This window comes from Humulus lupulus, chromosome 9, assembly GCF_963169125.1.
Source record: "Humulus lupulus chromosome 9, drHumLupu1.1, whole genome shotgun sequence".
Taxonomy (NCBI): Eukaryota; Viridiplantae; Streptophyta; class Magnoliopsida; order Rosales; family Cannabaceae; genus Humulus; species Humulus lupulus.
Window position 1 is genome coordinate 20,154,266 of NC_084801.1, and position 21,607 is coordinate 20,175,872.

The 21,607-nt window shown below is 33.2% G+C and overlaps 1 protein-coding gene across 1 annotated transcript; it reads right to left on the reverse strand.

Moving 5' to 3' along the window:
- Positions 1-510: 510 nt before the first annotated feature.
- On the reverse strand, positions 511-18,589 carry LOC133801358 (187-kDa microtubule-associated protein AIR9). Its single transcript, XM_062239547.1, has 39 exons — positions 18,413-18,589; positions 18,183-18,271; positions 17,044-17,926; positions 16,360-16,431; positions 15,670-15,735; positions 15,427-15,498; positions 15,268-15,333; positions 15,080-15,142; positions 14,920-14,985; positions 14,700-14,799; positions 14,120-14,221; positions 13,062-13,294; positions 12,759-12,873; positions 12,517-12,637; positions 12,126-12,301; positions 11,150-11,285; positions 10,634-10,734; positions 10,497-10,544; positions 10,094-10,278; positions 9,857-9,974; positions 9,488-9,615; positions 8,946-9,114; positions 8,144-8,262; positions 7,761-7,929; positions 7,480-7,564; positions 7,302-7,375; positions 7,099-7,218; positions 6,071-6,266; positions 5,858-5,979; positions 5,242-5,449; positions 4,908-4,981; positions 4,536-4,674; positions 3,999-4,180; positions 3,321-3,476; positions 2,700-2,831; positions 2,299-2,357; positions 2,165-2,197; positions 1,943-2,074; positions 511-1,003 (listed from the first exon to the last, which is right to left on the reverse strand). Exons 3-39 carry the CDS (start codon positions 17,893-17,895, stop codon positions 827-829), a joined length of 5,166 nt encoding a protein of 1,721 aa, XP_062095531.1. The 5' UTR covers positions 17,896-17,926; positions 18,183-18,271; positions 18,413-18,589; the 3' UTR covers positions 511-826.
- Positions 18,590-21,607: the final 3,018 nt, after the last annotated feature.

Here is a 21,607-nt window from a genome sequence, read left to right on the forward strand (position 1 = left end):
TTCTCATTATTTATTTCCAATAAATAATACATAATTAAAGAGATTAAAATCCATCTTAAAATTCTTATAATTCACACTTAATTTAATTTCCATAAATAAATTACCTTTTTAATTCAATAATATCTTCCCATTAATTTTCATAATTAAATACCTTTTTGATTAATAATTATTTTCCTTTAATATTCCTACGTATAGAAAAATATGGGATGTTGCAGGTATAATGTTTTTTTGTATTACTATTGATGTATATAACTAAAAAAATAAACCCTTTAAATTAATGAGTTTGATTTACTATAACCACATTTTTCATTAGAAAAAAAAAATCATTAGTTATAATGAAATAAACTTATTATCGAATTTGATCACACTTTTCATGAAGAAAGTTGAAAACATTCACGAATGTAAAATAATTAGTGAACCTTTATCACAAAGAAAAAATGTATTTTTCTAATGATTTTTTAAACTATGGTAACATTTTAATTACTAAAAGTAAAAAAGATAACTTTGAGCTTAAACAAATGAAAGTTTTACTTTTTTTACATTATGGTGGTAAGGTGCAGAATACACAATAAAATTATCTCAACACAGAATACACCATCCCACCTGCAAATTTGAGTGCTGTAGTAACAAAAATATCATAATTTACAATAATTAGACACCATCAGCCTAAGGACTACTATACAACATCTCCTTTTTTCTACACAACAGGTTGAAAACACCAATACCAATGGTGATCATGTATCAAAAACAATGGGAAAAATGACAACTTTCAATGGACAAAAAAGATTGAAAAATCATAAAAATGGACTCAGTCTTGATGTTTTTACTATGTATCTATTTTGAGGAGAGTATTGAGAGATGTACTGTTGAATCGCTGAGCAAGGCCTCTTATCACGAGCACAATAACGTCTCGGAGGTGTCGAGTTTGCACCATCAGGTCTACCTCGTTCTCACTATCAACTACAATTTTAAGCCGGTGTTGATCACTTCGGAACAGCTCCACCTGTACATTTGTAAGACTTAAGTTTCTCTAACACACCATATGTTACTAGTAGAAAAAACCCAGCACTGTTGGTGGCATAGGTAAAGAGAAACAGGTTGGAAATAAGTATGAAATGACGCTAATATGAAATATCTTAATCGGTAAACACTTCAAAGTTGAAAGAAAAACTGTATATCACTAAATATCCAGTTTCTTTAATAATGAAAAATTGTAGTGGCATAGTGCCACATAGTTACATTAATGACTACATGGCACTGTCATGATAGACATGAGGAGCATATCAATTAGTGAAAAGTGGTAAGTGAATTAATACTGAAATTAGTCTTAAAGAAATCAATGTTAAATGTGGAAAGGCATTAAAAATGTTTTAATCTTTTAACACTTCCATAGACATTTTCCAATCATAATGAAGATTATTTGTTATTCTTTCCCTCCAAATTTTCCACAATATACACTTGACGACTATCTTAACTCAACTATGCGAAGATTTAATTGGGTATTGTATCCTACTTAGCCGGCATTACCAAATCAATTCCTATTCAGAGAAAACGTACAAAATACAGTGTCCTAAGCCAATAGACATTTATTGAGATGAGGAAAGAGCACTCAAACATGCATTTACAAACCAACACCATGAAAGCCTAAAAATACACGGAGAGTAAGTTCACCAGGGAGACTCTGTACCTCCCTAGGTTAACCCAATTCAAAAGTTCAGATTGTCCTCTAGATGAACAAGAGGAAGAAAATCACTACTATGTAAAGGACCCTGAACCACTTTCTATAGCCCTCCCTCAACTTTATAAAAGCTTTCAATCAGATATAAGATACAGGGAAGAGCCTCTTTGGAAACTCAATAAAATCCAAATTTCACATCATAGCCTATTTGGAAGAAGACTACATCAAATGGGAAGAGCATCAAGGGTCTGAGCATAAACTTACATGAAATGGTGGTGCATAAGTACCCCGAATTTCTGTTGCTGGAAAAGAAGTCTTAGAACCTGGTTTCACAACCTTGATCCTTTTTTTGTTGACTTCAAGAATTCTTCTCTCAAGGTTGCTCACTACCGGAACCTGTAATAAAGAGCACCAAAGATTTTAGACCTTTAAATTTATTAATACAAAAAAAGATTAAGAAATAGAGCAAGAATATCATGTAAAAACCTTTTTCGGAGATCGATCCTTATCACACAGTGCCTGTATCAATAAATATAAGCTGTGAGCCTATGAAGGAGAATCTTTATACTGATTGTATTTAGTTTTATGGGACACGGACAATATTCAAATCATGGAATTACCTCAAACTTCACAGATCCAAGTTCAATCTTCTGCTTCACTTCTTTAAGAACATCAGGCTCTGCAAGAAATCAAAGCCAAGAATTTAAATTTGAGAAGAGTTCTAGTAGGCTCAGAAATCATCAGTTGAACCAGATTTCCATTATTAAAATCAGTAAAAGTTGGTAGAAAAACATCAACCTCCCCAAAGCAAGACGAGTTGCAATAAGGTTTTTCTAGCAATGACAGAGCACAAAGAAAGCAAGAAATGTGCAACAGTATTTTTCAAACATTGAAATAAATTCAACTAATCTCCAAAGCAGAAGGGAGGGAGGGGTGCCAAAGATAATGTCCTTTCCAACAACAATTTGCTAATGTCTAAGTCCAGCCAAAGATAAGATCATAGTGAGATAAATCTAATTACCAACAGCAATTGGATCTGTTGATGCAGAGATAGGTTGTCCCTCCACTCCATCCTCTCTCACAGGAGTATAGACGACAACCAGCCTGTATCCCACATCATCAACATTTGCTTCATACATCCTCCCTACCTCTCCTGCAACATAATTTGGCATTGAATGTATGATGCATATATACAGATGGTAATTCTTTCTTGTGGAGAATTTTGATATTCTCTAATATACAAAATATAATTATAAACACAATTCCTTAACTTCTCAAAGTAACTTTACAATTCCATAGTGTAGTCAACCAAAATCCTAATCATGCAAGATGACATCAATGCATTGCTCTAGGTGCCAAGTCAGGTTAACATGATATTTGGAACCACGGTGAATAAACTCGTTGACACTATTTTTTTTAAAAAAAAAGATTCAGTAACAATAACTAAATTTATTTGGTGATCTAATAAACAAGTGCAAGCCATTATACATGTTATACGAAAACACACATCAGCTCCTTACCTGGACCTTCCCTTGTTCATCATCATATATTCAGTAATAGATATTTGAGATAAATGGACTTAAATAGAAAAAAAAAAATACATGTCATTGAATATGAGAAATAGTTGAGGTCTTAACTCTACCTGGTATAGAGATCAAATCAGGACTTCCAACCATCGACCTGAGCCACTGAATTTTACTTTTTCCTTCCTTTCCTCCACTATAAACACCACGAAGAGCATATAGATTGGTATGGAAACCCCTACCTTCAATTTCCAACTTATCTATTCTAGGAATCCCTGGCCAGATAATTCAGATGGAATTTAAGGAATAATTATCCCCAAAACAAAAGATAACAATTTTAGAAAACCAACCATGTAAGAAAGTAAACAAAAACAGCAAAACTTTGTTTTTCGAACTAATGGATGCAGTAACATGAGACACAATATATATATATATATATAATAGAGAGAGAGAGAGAGATAAACTAGAATCCATAATAATAAATATCCTGTAAAAATAAATAAAATACAAGAATCAATAAAACCATAAATAAATGATATCTAGCATTGTGAGAAAGAAATGTGATGCAACTCTTGGCCATGGACTTGCCAAAGTTGCTCCGGCATGACCAAATGAAGTCTTTTAGCTTAGTGTTATAAAAAAAATTGTTTGTTCTAAAAAAAATTAAACTACGTTTCATGTGTGATGCCTTCTTTAAAACAGAACCAAATCACATTTCACAACAGTTTTTTTCCTCAAACAGAAAATAGGAAACCAACTTGTTCAACTGTTCAAGTTACTCCAGTTTAAAAGAGTACCTGGCAGGATAGGTGCTGTTTCAGCGTACACAGGCTCACTTGATCTTCCAAACACATCAGTCACAATGCATTCACATTTCAAGCACCGTCCAATGTCTTCGAACCGCAACTTGTATGAGCAGGAACGCTGTGCAGGTAAAGGTTCAAAGTCTTTCTTCTCTCCCGATTCTGATAAATAAAACCTGCAGCACCCCTTGTGTCGTAAGAAAATGCAGCAAAATAAGAAGTAAGCTGGCAGTCAGTTATATTTGCAGAGATTTGCATAAGTTTGAGGAACTTCCCTGAATAAAGTGAAATATTTATTTGGTATACTAGAGAAATACATATATATATATATGTGTATGTCTATATGTATAAATACATATATGTATGAATAAAGTGAATTTATGTATGTCTAGTGTATGTATGTATGTATGTATGTATGTATCCATGTATGCATGCATGTACATGTCATTTTCAGAGGACCCAACTGTTCAAAGGAACCCAACAATGGTGATAATGTCAAGGAGCCTTTAGATGGCCATTGTGCATACATACCATTGGTATCTAACATCTTTTTTATACTTGCTCCACACACGCTGTTGAGTCTCACTCTTTGGAATCACTTCAACAGCAGTTAGCACATCACCTTCAATCACCTTTCCAGTGAGGACAAGCTCCTCTACTTTTGGAAGTTCTGGTGGAATGTCACATCCAAAACCAATTTAAAGTTCTAAATGAGTATTAATGTATAAAGAGTATAAGCACTAGCAGCTTGAAAAGCCCATCCTTTTTTTTTAGGATTCACGTTCACAACAATGAAATTAACTAAGCAAGTCAAACTTATATGACATTTGACCAAACTTTTTCTGAAATAAAAAGGCAAACCTAGACAAAGTTCTTACTATGATCAAATAGGAAATTTCTTACCTGGAAGAATAATTCCAGTTGGCTCAGACAACTTTAGTTCTCCCACAACAGAATCAGAACGAACAGGTGTATACCTGAGAGAAAAGGTTAAGAACTTTGAAAATTGATTTTCAAATCCAACTGATGGATATGTCCTGCCTTAAAACATTACTAAATGCTCCGTGTAACTAAAAGAAATGGACAAGTTAGTTATATCAGGTTTATAATTTTAAAGCCTCATCATGTGAGCTCGTGATTTTATCTGGCTAGCTTATTATATCGGGGAGGGAGGGAGGGAGAGGAGGAGGAGAGAGAGAGAACTAATTAGCATAAGAAAAGGAAGAAAGAATAGTACCCAAATAAAAGCCGGCAGTTGTAGTCATCATCAGTAACTTCATAGGTTCTAGAAATGGCTCCATTAATAAGAATGATAGTTCCATCATTAGTTTCTCTGTACCAACTAAAAAGACTTGACCCCTCATATCCACCAAAATATTCCCCTTCTCCATAATAAATACCCAAAGACAACTCTACAGCGTGAACATTAGACACTACAGGGAAAGCTGCACCAATTTTTCAATTCAATGTGTCAGTCAAAAAAACAACATTTAAAAGACTACAATGCGTCCAAGAGAAAGATTCAAATCAACTAAACAGGTCTTCCTTGGAATGACTGCCGCCAATGTAAACCAATAGAGACAGAAAATGAGGAACATGTACTGCATACACCATGTTGCCACTTCAGTGAAGTATATGAATTTTGTGGTGTAAAACAAATGAATGCGAAAAAGATATTGTAATAAAAAGAACAACGCAAAAAAAAATATTCAAGAATAATTACTAATCCAATAATGCTGATCACAATCGAGAAGAAAGTACAGTTCCAGAGTAGGTCCTCACTTCACTGAGTATCAACAATTCAACAGAATTAACCTTCACAATATAACAGAAGATTGGGTACCTAATCATACCTGGTTCAACGGGAGAGTCACAAATTGCCACTAATGGATTTCCACATTTGCCATCAGAACGAGTGGGTAACCAATAAAAAGCCAAATAATGCCCCACATCTTCAAGTAATGGTGTGTACATTCTGCCACATATACACATCAGTCAGACTTCATATCAAGTACAAAAAGAAAAACTGAAACATCCAGGATACGTGACAAAATATGATAACTTACAGTGTTTTACTGCATATAACCACATCTTCAGGTGCATCAGATATATCCATTAGAGCATTTGCATCCACCTTACTCTTTGTTCTGTACCAAATATATCCTCCAACACCTTCCTGTCCACCAAAATATGTCTTTTGGGGAACTATTTCCTCATTCTCACAACAATCAGGGATTACAAGCTCCCTTCCGACAGGATCCGCTGGTCAAGAATGGATGAACAAAGGGATCAGACCTTGTTTGAATGAACCTTCAATAACCTTAGCAACATAAATCTTATATAATGAATAACGGCAAAACCAACTTCATTTTTCCATCCTTGACATTGTGGTTCACACTTCATGCTATGTATAGAACACACATGAAACACGTTCAGCGATTGCGTGATGGAAACCACATATGTTGTCATTCATATTCAAATTTCCACCAGTACTGCTTTGAAAAATGTGCAGCACTAAAAATTACCATATCTAAGAAAGCTGTATAACAATCTTTTACATGAAAAAAGAAGTGCAAAACTCTAGATGAAAAGTAAATTTGGCATGGACCTTCACCTTCTCAAGGCAATTGTCATGTAAAACGTGATAGACAATTATTCTCCCAAAACATACATAATATCACACCTTAAGAGTTTCATATTCCCTATAGAGCATTTCCCTAAGTTCATCTTGAGGGTTCTAGTACAGTAGAATGCTTCATTTTGTTTGTAAAAATTATATTTGCAAATAAATTAGGTTTAAGTTTAACTATATTTGAAACACTGCATTTGTTTGCGATCTTCTGTAAACTACTTTTCCTTCTCACACAGAGCACAGCCGTATAGTACCCATTTAATGTGTTTGATATTCATAATCAACATAAGCTCCAAGTTGAATTAATATGCCATTTAACATAAAATGTCTTAGCAATCTCACTAGCTGTTTTAAAAAGACACTGTACAACAATCATCAAATAATAAGTATATAATAATTTATTAAAATACATAAGCACAAGGGAAGCTCAGCTGAATTCCTCACAATTAAAATATGACTTACCAGGAGCAATTGCATCAGATAAAATACTTCTAGGGTTCCCTTTCATTCCATCGTCACGCATGGGAGTGTACACAAGTTCAACACATGTTCCCACATCATTAAGAGTCAAATCCAGATAATCTGGTGAAAAGAAAAGGTTTACTGTTTTAATATTGTAAACCTGAACCGGTGAGCATATGCATTCTATCCTAAACAGAACTTACCATGAGTACTCAGTTTCTCCTTGACACCATTACTTTTAATTCTAAACCATTCATAGAAACAAGATCCTCTCTCCCTAAACCATAAACCATATTTGGGTTAGGTAAGAAAATATCCAAAAATTATAGCATCAGAGTTCAATGAAAAAAATAAAATAAAGCAGTGTATCTAAAGTCTCACCCTCCACTGTACGATGCAACAAAGCTCAGTTGCTGACCTTCTATCATTGATCCAACAAACTCTAAGGACTGACAAGTAGGGGGACCTGAAAGGCAATTTCAAAATAAAAATTACTGTCGTCCAATTAGAAATTTCCATCTTCTCAAAAAATACATTATCATCTCAAGAAAAAAGTTGAACTGTAATCAAACAAGAAAAACAGACTAGGCTTTAAACAATTGAGTAAGACATTAAGAACACTATTCCCAGGCATGGAAGGGAAAATCAAATGAACTCTGTACCAGGAATGATAGGTCCAATTTGTTCAGAGAGAACAATAGGCCCACGAGCCCAGTCAGTTCTAATAGGTTCGCATGATACTGAGATGAAGAAGCCAATGTCACCAAGGGAGAGCATGTATGAAGAAGCGGAAGCACCCCAAATTTCACTTTGTGTGCCATCTGAACTAGTCTGCAAACAAGATATTCCTAATTAATCCATTTTCTACCAGACAATGTTCCACACCAAGGATGAACATGAATTTATCCAAAAACAGATATTAGGGGGAAATATTATTTGACTGATAATGCCAACCATATATACACAGCATTTCTCCCATCTTTCAAGTTATTTTTGCAAGAGACAGAACTACTTCCAACTAATTGCATGTACTTTAAATAAATACCCGGAACCATCGAAAAACTGATTCTCCTTCTTCGCCACCCCAATATTTTTTGTCAACACTTAGTGTAGTTCCTTCAGTGGAGGTTCCAACTATTTGTAGAGAAAGCAATCTTGGACTTCCTAATTATCAAGTAGCAAAATGTATGAGTTGATATCAAGCACAACAATTAGAAGTGATCACACCAGAGGAGTCATATAGTAGTCTGATCATGACCCATCATGGCTAGCAATTATATTGCTTAAATACCAATAAATGCAAAAAAAAATTCTTCACACAATTTATTATGCGAGCTAAATAAAATAGAATGCAGAAACTGAATTTTGAATAAAGGAGTAACAGTGTAGGCCATAGTGTTATATGAGTTAATGCAAAAAAAGCTCTCCACTTGACAAGTATATAAAACACACATAAGCTCAGCAGCTACTTTTTTCTAGTAGCTACCATCTTAAGAGAGGGTACACGTAGCTTGCTTTAAAGCTATTGCCTTGATAAACAGGACCTATTATAATATAAACCCATAGTTTAATCTTTTAAAAAGAGATACCTAAACTTATCCACAAATAAATTCAAAACTTACAAGCATAGTGAAAAAAAAAAAATCACTGTGAATCTTTAAACAAGAGGAAAAGGTTTTGGTTCAACAAGTTTCACATGCAGATGCAATTGTTTTAAAAGTTAAAAACGGATCTCATGTGTCACAGTCATCACTCTACTGTAAACACAGTTATGAACAAAATACGATGTTATTTGAATATTAACATCATGAATATAACTTATAGGACAATAGCAAAAGAAACTATACCAGGTCGAATACTTTCCTGCCCCAAGCAAGTTCTTGGCTCACCCACAGTTCCATCATCACGCACTGGGGTGCATTCAAAAGAAATAAATTTGCCAATGGCATCCCTGGTAATACGGTACTGAAGTATTCCCGAAACCTCGTGTATTAGATTACCAGGTTCATTTTCAACCTGCATATTACCAGTTAGCAGAGTATTACCAAAAAAACAAGGTTTTAACAAACATTTTATGCATGTAAAACACCATACAAGCAAGAGATAACACATCTATTACATATTTTACAGATCTCGAAGACATCAACTAAATTATAGATTCAGCAATTATATATAGGAATGCTAAATAAGTTTTATACTTAGCTATTTTATAGATGGATGCAGTGGGTGTGAGAAGGAATGTTTATTTTATCTCTGATGATTATGCTAAATTGAACTACATTGTTCTGTTGGGAATAAGTGATTGAGTTTCTTTTTTGGTTCCAGCTCCAAAAGTGTTCGAAGACACCCTTATATCATGCTTTTATGCAAGGTAGACAAAAGAGAATACCTCGTGGAGATACCACTTATAGATACTTTTTCCTTCATGACCACCTACGTAACCATAGGATGCTGTCAAGATTCCACCTTCAGTGTAATCCCCAGTAATTGATAAGAAATTTAAGCTAGGAGGAAGAGCTGCAAGAATGTCAAACATTTGTGAGCATAAAATATTAATTTTAGAAGTTCAAGAAAGGCAGGGTCTAAAGATCCAAACTGAGCTGTCTTTGCTAGAGATCAAGGGAACTAGTTAATTCAAATATTTGTTATAGGACAACGTTCTTTTTCTTTTCTATATTTGTTTCCTTTTTATAAACTTCAACTTGATTGAATTTAATAGTCAACAATATGTTAAATGAAAACAAAGAGATTCACATACTTTCAACTGCTCTCTCTGATATGACGTATGCTGGTTCCCCGGATTCACCATCTGGGGTCATCGGGATAAATTTTGCAACTATGTAATAACCAACAGCTCCTAAAGGTATGCGGAACGCCTGCATTGAGGTTGGTAATTAGTTGAGCAGTTGCACTAGAATGCAATAGAGCATAAACCATAAAATATCTTAACTTGTCTGATTGTTAAGATTTTATACTCATTGAAAGTACCATCTACCTTAGCAATCTTTAATGTGCTCAATGCTTCAAGGTCTTTCTCACCATCCAAAGTAGAAGAAACAGTTTTGAACCATTGTACCCTGCTAAATCCTTCAGTTCCTCCGGTAACAGTTCCAGTCACAGTAACCTTACTGTTCTCTCTTATTTCCCCAATTATCTTGACATTTGTTACCTTCGGGGGTGCTGGAGGTCAGCAAAAAAAAAATGTTTGTAACTATGAGGAAGTAAGGGTGTGTTACATGGTAAACCTAAATTTTACTAGTAAAAAGGAACATCTTTTAAAGAAAATAAATACATGAATGTAATAAAAGATACTTGACTGATATCTAAAGAATTTTTGTTTAAAAAATGCACTGATAACTAACATTATTAAGAAAAACTCAAAATAAGTGTTGTGTTACCTTGCTTCACTACATGAGACATCACTGAAACAGATTCCCCTTCTTGACCTGAAGAATGCACCAACCAGAATTGTTGATATCCTTAAGAATACTACAAATTAATTATATGTTTCCACAATTAAAGTTAAATGGGCAACCTTCAAAATTAATAGGTATATATACAAATGCCAAGCGCCGCCCAACATCTTCCTTAGTCAAGGTGTACTCAGGCGTGCCAGTTGAGAGTAGCACAAAGTCTCTGCCAATAAAAGTCACCAGAAAATAAATGATAACAGAGCTCATTCCCAAAAAAAAATGAGTAATAGCAACCAAGTGAAAGTGATTTGGTTGATAAAATATCAAGTAAAGTGTTTTCGAATAGCCATGTTTTAACTTTAAACTAAAAGATATAATTATAGCCAATAACAATTCAAATATTGATTTACCAAAAGTAGTTATGCAATAGAATTATACCTCATGAAGAACAAAAAGGCATAAAAAAATTTACCAAACAATTAAAGACCCAAAATGAAAACTAGTGATCTAATGAATTAAAATAGGTGATTCACCAACAATGAGCAAGAGAAACATAACCAAACTACAAGAGACTATGAGAGTAAGTTCAACTTGTTCTCGGTGTTGCATACGCTTGACAAAACAAGTGGTGTACTTACCCAGTATCCAAATTCTCACGTAGCCATTCAAACTTGCTGGGGCCCTCTCTTCCTCCAAAGTAATTACCAACTCCTTTGATGGTATTTTCTTCGACAGCATCTCCAATAATTTGGACATTAGAAACGGATGGAGGAGCTGAGAAAATAAAACATAAATAATTATAACATAATAGCTTCTTTCTTTCTTCTTTTTTTTTCTTTGCCACGGAAACTTCTTTTTTTTCAACTGAATCAGTGTGAAAATTGAAAGCAACTACTAACATAAAGGAAATAAAAGGAACATGTATTTCAGACAGCAATATTTTGTGCTCAACTGAACAGGCATATATAGATTGAGTTATGCTAGCAGCTCCAAAAAAATTAAGAATTAATTGGGTGTTTTGTATAATTATCAGTTAGTCATGAACAACAATAAAAGATTTATGTAAAAAAAAAATGAAATTACCAGCTGGTCATTGGTGTTTAAATTCTTGCCTATTTTTAAATGAGATTGGTTTAATTTTTACATCTGATTCCATGGCCAGATACCTTGCCTAGAAGTTTGGATTGTTTAAATATATATACTGTATTCTCTTGTTAAATTAGGCTGTATTTTATTATATTATTCATCAACCAATACAAACAATTCAAGAATAATGTCCTCTTCTTTACCTACATCTAATGATTAATTCAGAGGAACCTTGAGAAATCTTGGTAGAATACCAGTTTTAGAAATTTTGCCTACAAATAAATTGAACTGTTCATCGTAGTCCAACTTCAAGTAAGGAGTGAGGACTCTCATGTTTCACACTATAAGTGCAAGTGCTCTAGTAAGCCCAAGTTGTATATACAAGAGACCCATGTGAATATACTGAAAAAGTGTGATCAATATATATAAATGTATAAATTGACAAGGTTGAAAACATTATTGATCAACAATTATATTTGATATATGTGATAAGAAGACAATATCTTCTGAGAATGAGAGCCTGCGTACCTGCTTTGACAAATTCAGTGTACTCATATCGTGGTTCACCCTTGGCACCCTCTTCTGTTACTGGTGTGTACATAAAAACCAAACTGGAATCAACGTCATCTACAGTTAACAAATACTCTTCATCTTCAGCACCAGCAATTACAACGGGACTGCCATTCCATTTTCTCCTTAACCAACTGAAAAAGTGAATAGAAATGTGACTTCATTATTTTCATGCATGAAAAACATTCGAAGCAGGATATATAAACAACGGTTTATGTGTTCTTGTTAGCACCAATGATCACATCTTCAGACACTTTATGTTAACCATCGCATAAACCTACGCTAATCGCCAAGGATGGTTACAGAGTGTATACACTCAAACAAACCACACATAAGATACACAACTCACCTGGCAACACCCTTTACAGGAGTACCTCCACACCATGCAACCACAGCATGGCCTTTTAAAATGGTCCCCTCCACTAGCTCCCCATGAACTTCAAGCTTCACAACCTTCGGGATTCCATTTCCTTTTCAAGAAGGTAAAGTCAGTTCAAATTATGGGGCATAAACTGTTCTCTTTTCTATTTGAGCTAAACTTCAAGATCAATTTTTCATTATCAGAGAATGCAAAAATAAATAAATAATTACCTCGTACAACTCGTGAAGAAATGGCAAATATAGGAGGATACTCAACTTCTCCCAGTATGGGAGTACACTCAACCTTCAATACTTTATCAATGTCTTCATGCTTGGGCCAATAAACCTGGTAACCCATTATCAAACAAATAAAGTTTTTTTTTTATTTGTCAGAATTAAACGAACAAAGTTGTCAAAACATCAATTGTCAGATGTTAAAAGTACAAAGGAAACCTTTGCATGAAACACAATGAATAAACAATTTATTGTCATCAAAAGGTTCAAAACATTGACAATAACACAAAAACCAATTACCTCTCCCGTGGCATCAGGAATAACAGTGAAATTTGTTGGTGTTCTGTCACCCACAAACCATTGATATCTCAAAACTAGCTGTGAATCAACACTCAAAGTGCTCTCTTGCACAAACGTAAAGTGGCAGTGACAAGCATCTTCTTCAGAAGGTCGATCCACAAAGGCTTCCTTGACCAGGTAATCCGTAGGCAAATGCTCTTTCCATCGTTCAGCCAAAAAGCGAAACGTTGAATCTATCCAACATACCAAAATTCAGAAACAAAGCATTTCTCAGACAAATAATTACAGATGTTTAGCACAAATGCAAAATATCCTTAAAAGCAGAAGTTTAATGTATGCAAATTAAATGGCAGACATAAACACCATACAGCATTCAAATAAGTAGATAAAACATAATATATGTCCAAGATACCCGGAAAGAGATTAATGAATAATTATTTTCATTTTCATTCCCTGCCTTGTGTTGCTAGAGCAAATCACCAAATGCATATAAACCAAGAACAAAGATAATACATCTTCATATTAACTGACAATGGCAGACATAAACACTATACAGCATTCAAATAAGTAGATAAAATATAATATATGTCCAAGATACCCCGAAAGAGATTAATGAATAATTAATTTCATTTTCATCCCCTGCCTTGTGTTGCTAGAGCAAATCATCAAATGCAAATAAACCAAGAACAAAGATAAAACATCTGCGTAGTAACTGACAATTTTGTATGGTTAATAAAACATGTTCAAAAATAGTATATACATGATGTAAGATAGGTGTAATGCATGGAAATAAAACCTTAATTTTTCTACACTTTATTGCTAGAAAATGCAGATTAATATCAAAAGTATGAAAAGAAAATGTAGTATGGAGAAGAACACTATCTACTCCGATTTTAAGCAACTTAATAACATTTTAACAACATACACAACTCAGTATAACCTCAGCAGACATATTGTTCTCATCACAACACTCTTAATATAACTTTATTGGTGCTCTAATTGACAATGCTAGAGCTGAATTTGCAAAGTGATCAGTAGTTTCCCTGTTAATTACAAACCTGCTGCATGGTCTGGACGGCAAAACTCCCAACCATCTCTGAGGCACAAAGATGTGTGTGCAGGATAACGCTTTGCAATTGCTACCTCCTCCCGAGAAAGATCTGTCCGAACCCACAAGAACAAGTTAACTTGTTGAATTTTTTAAAAACTGCAAACAGCTTTGAGAGCAAAAGATAACATAAAATGAGCAAAGCTCATTAATCATTTATTTAAAAAAAAAAAACTGAAACACCATGTCACCATATCTTATTAACAAAGAAAAAGAATCATGAAGATCTTTTAGAGCAAGAGAACATAAAATGAGCAAAAGCCCATCAATCAAATAGAAAGAAAAAGAATCACATCACAAGAGAGAGAGAGAGAGAGAGAGACCAACCAGTACAAGGAAAACCAGATGTCCACAAGTACAAACACTCAAACAGAACAAAATGGTCATTAGGGGGGAACACACACACACAACACACTCAAACGGAACAAAATGGTTATTAGGGAGGAACAAACACGTGTGCATGCACACACACACACACAACATCCTGCCAATTCATGAAAATAAATAAGACAATTAGAGGTGAAGAATACCTCTGTCATTGAACTTTTTCAATGTAGGACCAACAAGCAAAATGCACGCTGCTTCTAAATGAGGCATTTTAAGAATTGGATTCTCTTCAACTCGTAAATGCTGCAGGTGAAGCAAATATCCAATGATGTAAGCATACATATATATCCAATGTGTTCTTGGAGTACATAGAAAGTTGACTAAAATATAGCCTGAATCAAATGGCATAGATGATAAACTGACCTCAAGGACAGGTAAATAAGGAAAACCCTTTAGTGTTGAAATTTTATTTCTGCTAGCAGCTAACACCTGCATTAAATGATTTATAAGTTAAAAGGCTATTCATCAAATAAAGAACGAAAAAATAAATGAAAAAAGCTTCCAACAGCCAAAGAAACTAGACCTGTAGTCGTGGTTGACTTGCCATTGATAAAGACTTCAGCTTATTTTGAGCAACTGAGAGAAACTAAGCCAAGGGACAAGAAACAAAAAGAAAAAAAAAGAATAAAGAATCATTAAGACAAATTGAAAAGATCATTACAAGTTGATAATTAAAAAACCTGATCCGCAAAATAAGACTTATAGTCTTACCTCCAAATTAGGAAGCTGGGGAAGACTTGATAATGATGTGATTTGATTTCCAGCTAGATAAAGTTGCTACACAAGTGAAGAAAAAATAACCCTTCGGAACTTACAAATGGATGAGTCAGCATTTAAAACATGACAATTTAAAAGCAACTTAGTGTTTACCTGGAGGGCCTTGCAATTCTCAAGAGGCTCAAAGCCAGGCCCTTTGAAATCGTTGAAACTTAAATCAAGAACCTGATCAAAAGAAATCATTATAGATAAATTAACAAGCTATTTATTTTTTAGAGACAGCAAACACACCTTACACGTTTATTGTTATAAAGGTTTATAACTTCATTGGTTACTTATTCTTATTGCAGGTGTGATCATAATAACAGGAAAGCTTCTTGTTCACTTGTAAAATACCTTCACCCGTGATAATATCTCCACTCCTTCCAATGTAGACAATGCATTGTCTCTAAGATAAAGAAACTGCAACAAAGAATGTCATCTTAATGAACAAACAAAAATCACTTAACAAAAAATTAGTAGCTCAGAATTTCATGCAAGTCGGTTAACCTTGTGATCATAATTCTGCTCCTAAAGACAATGGAAAAGCCATTTTATGGAATACAAAACTGTTCACATAATAATATCTTAGGGGAAATATTTCCTGAAAACCCTCTAAAATATTAAAAAATCCATATATAACCCACAGCTCTAGACACTTCTAATTTTGGTAAAAGCCTCTTGTTTCCAGTTTCAGACTTCGTTTGGTACAATATTTTGGGTATAAAAAACTGCTAGTTGAAAACATCTTCCTATATATGAACATGCACAACAGAAAGGCGTTGAGTTTATCAGGAGGTTGAAATTGGGAGTATCCTATCATAAACACTAATGCACATGAAACAGCTGACACTATTTTTCCAATACTACATAATTCAAAAATCACAAGTATGATTCATCCATCAAAATTTCAGTGACCAATGACAACAATCTCACAGGCAAGGAACCAAGAAACACAAGGTGAAGAGATTTTGGCAGCATTTAGTAACATAATGGTTTAAACTCTATAATTAATTTTAATAATTACCATATATAACACAAACTTACCTCTAAATTTGATGACAAGTTCAACCCATTGGCTGTGAGACTGCGAACCCTGTGACCTCTGAGATCCAACCTCTGAAATAAGTAAAGAGCTGTGATAAGTAAAGTCTGTGAGGATGATTACCCCTGCTACAATTACACTAGTAGCTATAATAGACATATGTAGAACTAGAGCCAGAGTAATAACATATGCAATTTTAGTAAAGCGTGCAATGACACCATGTGCACACAATTCTCAACTGCAGTGCTCTGATTCTATGCACGATACATACACATGCAGAATGAACGCATATGTATGTCTTTGTGTAAAATTTAAATGTGAAAGTGAATTAAGTTGGCAATCTAGTGCATGCTGGATCAGAAAGAAATGATCGGAGATTGTATCAGATAGTCGAGCATAGCCACTTTCAGCGTGTATGTTTAATTATTTATTTTCCAAAATCTTCAAACAAAGTATGGTCTTATAGAGCTTTTCTTTTTCCATCGTTTGAGATGAGTGAAAAGTTAGATCCTAAAGTGAAGGAAAATACTTTTCCCAGAGTTATGAAGATGAACTACTATCTGGGTATCATTAAAATTAACTGAGTGGAACATTATCTGAAATTAGAGATGGGTATGGTCTAGCAACACCAAAATGTCTGAGTTATTCTACAATACTAATAGTTTTATGATAACCGTGGTGCTCACCACATCATCACTAGCTTTTATCTCCACCTGCGGAAGAACAATGAACTTCGAATCCCTGCTATCAGGAGTACCCGTTTTCCTACGTCCAGATAGAGTAGAACTTCGATCCTGAGATGACGACAGAGACGAAGATCTCAATCCTGTAGAGACTGTAGGAGACCGAGAAGATGGGGAAGAAAGCTTAGAAACCGTCTTTCTTATCGCGCTTCCCCCAGTACTATCTAACGAGGTCGAGATCACTCTTCTTGAAGAAGTTGAAGACGAAGGAGAAGAAACAGAGAACGATTGCCTGACTGTTGACCTACCACTGACTGTTGCTTGCTTAGTCACAGCAGACTCAGTAGATCTTCTCAGACTACGGTCGGCTGGTGACGCCACCGGAGTTAACTTTTTAGTTTCTGAAACACTCCCTCTGTTTAAAGGTTTAGTAGCCACTGAAGGCAGCGAACTCCTCCTGAGCTCGGGGAGAGACCGCCTTGATGGATCCATTGTCTTCTTCCCAGCCACAGTAGTGGCATTGCTCTGCTTTGCAGCAGACGCAACAGTTGGCTTCTCGGCCAATCCTCCAGTGCTGTTACGCCTTGTCCCCGGACCCGAATTCGAACTGTGTGACGAACCAGTAACAGTTGATTTCCTCACACTTGAAGTAGAATCCGAACTGGCTTTTGGGTCAACCACCCTCTTCCTACTAGCAGCTGTTGGTACTGAGGCCTTTGATGTCACAGCAGAACCAGGTTTCACAGCTTTCGCAACTTTCTTCTCACCTAAAGATGAATTACCCGAAACTTGCTTTTCTGCAACTTGGGTCTTCTCCCCTGGCTCTTCCCCGGTTTGTACTACAGGGTCCTCCATTTCAGAAGTTCAGAAAGAAAGGAAAGTTCCCCTGCTCCAACAAATACAAATCAAAAACTACACAACAATCTGTTTGGTTTCAAAGAAACGGCACAAGAAACTTTCAAACACAGCAAGAACAGTAACCATCGAAGACATTGAGTTCAACTAAGCTCAAATATTAACTCTTTTTCTCCACTTTCTCACAGACTCACCCTCATACCTCGACTTCATTAACAAAAAACCATAAACCTTATCATCTTCTTTTAAACCCCGAAAAAGACATAATACCATTCAGAGCTACTCACCAGCCAGCCACCACTCCAAAAGTAACAAAAAATGGAAGCTTTTCACAACAAAAACACCAATTCCTCGAGCAGAAAGATCATACTTCGATCTACAACAAAAATGCAGGTGCGTAAGCTAAAAATCAAAGCTTGAACTTCGATCTAAGCCCAAAAAGAAAGCAATGTGAACACAAATTCAAAATCAAAAACAAAAGCGACAAAAAAGAAAGAGAGACGTGAAAAAACTTTACCGAGAAAACGCTTTCAGATCTGGCTCAGGCTGAAACCAAAATCGAAACCGAAGCCTTACCTGGAAGCATTTTCTAGGGTTTAGCGAAATTTTGGCAGAGAAAGCGTGGAGTATTCGCTGCCAAAAAAGCACAGAAATGAAAGAAAGAAGGAACAGTTGTAGCTTTTAGAGTGAGAAGAAAGTGGAGAGAGAGAAGACAGGAGTATCGTGAGTGGTGGGATTAAAATAATCATTTTCGTTTGAAAAAGCAAAACAAAAATATTGGAAGTGGATAAATTTATTTTTTATTTAAATATTTATTTATTTGAACTTATTATAATAAAACAAAGAAAAACAATTCTTAGGGATAAAAGGAAAGGAATTTTGGCGGAAATAATTTTTGATTTTTTATCGACTCGGACTGAGTCACGAGTGGACTCGGTGGGGTGACGGTGGGTTTTTTTTTAAATAACGTTCTAAATAAATATATTAAAATATTTGTCCTTTCTTATTAAGTATATAATGTTGCCCCCAAAAAAATAATACAGTATATAGATAAGAAAAGGAAAAAATAATTGGACCCGTGATTTATTTAGGCAAGATATCATTATAATTAAACTACTCAAAATGAGAAAAAGTTAGATTTTTTTTTTTATGATTAAAAGAGTTAAAAAATAGGTTTTGTTGGAAGTGGTAAAAGGTTTAAATCAAAGGTAAAAAGTACCTGGGTTGGCTTCACCTTTTCCAATGAAGAAAAGGGTAACTTATTAGTTTCCTTGTTAATTTCTAGTTTAGTACTTTATTTTCTTAAGTTTTTTTTCTTTTAAAGAAAATACTATGTTTATACACCCACAAAAAAAAATTATGTTATAAGAATTAATTTTTTAATTTGAAAATTGCCATCTCGCCTATAAGGTATTGGCTTTATTATAAAAAATGTATATATATGGGTATGTATGTCCCACTAATAATTCTTTCAATATCATCCTTAGTGCCTTTAATATTTTATCTTTTGACAGCTTTTGATTGTTCATTCAATTAGAATATTTATATATCTTCTATATAAAAGTTTGCAGATAACATAAAAAAAATTTTAAATGGTTTATTTTGTTAATTTTAATAAAATATTTTAAATATTTAACAAAATATATTTTTAACATTAACTAAAAATAAATATTTATTAATTATATTAATATAAATTTAAATATTATTATATTGATATTTAATATAAGACTATATATATAATATGATACTAGATATTTAATAATTATATTAATATAAATTTAAATATTATAAAATATTATTATAATAATAATATATAATCCTAATTTTATCCTAATTATATTAATATAAATTAAAATATTATTATAATAATATTTAATACAAGATATTAAATAATTATATTAATATAAATTTAAATATTATAAAATATCATTATAATTGTATAAGATACATAATCTTAATTTTTACTGAAAAAATTATCATTTATGTTTAAAAAAATATTATCATATTATATATAAAAAAAATCATAAATAGTGTTTTGTTTTAATTTTTTATATAATATGTTTATGTTAATAATATAAATTTAATAAATATAATTAATAGATTCTATAAATAAAACTAAATAGTGTATTGTAAGTTGTTTTTATCTAATAAATATATACGTGACAATAAATCTTAATAATGTGCTTTTCTTTTCTTTTCTTTTTTGAAAGGAAATAATAATGTGTTCTTACTAGTGGATTAGTTGTAATTTAATTGCTCAAAGATGTGTCACAATAAAGTTTTGATTCTCCTTTTGATTAAAGTATCTCCTTAAATTGTGTTATTAATTATTGTTACTATTTTTTATATAAAAAAAACAATTATTATTACTATTGAAATGACTTTTGGAAACATTCATATGAGAAAAATCATGCTAATGTCAAAGTATGACCCCACCCCATGAGTAATAAATCACAAAACTAAAGTGAAATTTAAACTATAATGAATGTTACACTATAGCATCATCTACAAGTGCTTTATCTTATCTTCATCAACATAAAACATATAACTAGTTACTTTTTATCTTAATAAAGAAAACATAATAATTATTTATATTAATAGTTAATGCATGGAAATATGAAGATAGAATTACTATGCATCAAAGTGTGAGGTCAGTCTTATAAAGCTAGGTAAACAAACCATTACACGTAATGAGAATGGTATGGCATAAGATAGTACCAACTGACTGCACTCATTTTTGGTTGGGTGGAAAAAAAATGGAATGGAAAAAAATCATTTGTATTCGATTTTTTTATTTTTATTTCACCATTGTAGTGAAATGATTATTTTGCAAAAATAAAAATACCATGTCAATACATGAGAATATACTTTATAATATTTTATTAAATTTTATCTTATTTAATTCATATTCTTAATCTTATTATTTATTTTCATTTCTCCTAACCAAACAACACATAATATCAATACCACGGTGGGTTGGTGACATGGTGATAAGAGAAGCCCTTAATATATTATTATAGTTCTTCTTGGTTTTTTTTACAACAATTATAGTTTTTTTTTTTTTTTGAACAAAAGGAAAACTTCATTCAAAAACTAAGCAAGATACAAAGCAAAACAAGAAACAACTGCTACAAACAGCCACACCACAGCCTGCGATAACAACAGCAGCACTCAACACACCACTACAACAATTATAGTTGTTCTTGTTAAACTTTCATGTATTTGTTATAAGTTTGATTTTTTTGAATTAGTGTTTGGATTTATGTTTTAAAATAATTTTTTTTCCATCAAAGACCTTTTCAAAACTGTAAAATACCTGACATAAGATAAAATTGTACTCATAGAAGTAATGTTTGGAACCCTAAGTAACGAAATTAGACGGAATCATACTTTTAGAATGTTTTGGTACTTTACCCGCTAAAAAAAAGATTGGGTTCATGCCGGGTATTTTCTCCAAACATTTGATACTTGTGCTGCAAATATCCCTATAAATATATATATATATATATATATGTGTGAAAGGTCTCTCCTCCATGAAAGATAATGAAAACAACAAAGAATAATAGAAAAAAATTAGTATGTATATTTTAATTAGTTTTAGACGTATATTTTGTTAAATATTTAGAATATTCTATTAAAGTTAACAAAACAAATTATTTTTTTAGAATATTCTATTAAAGTTAATAAATTAAACCAATAATTTATGTTATCT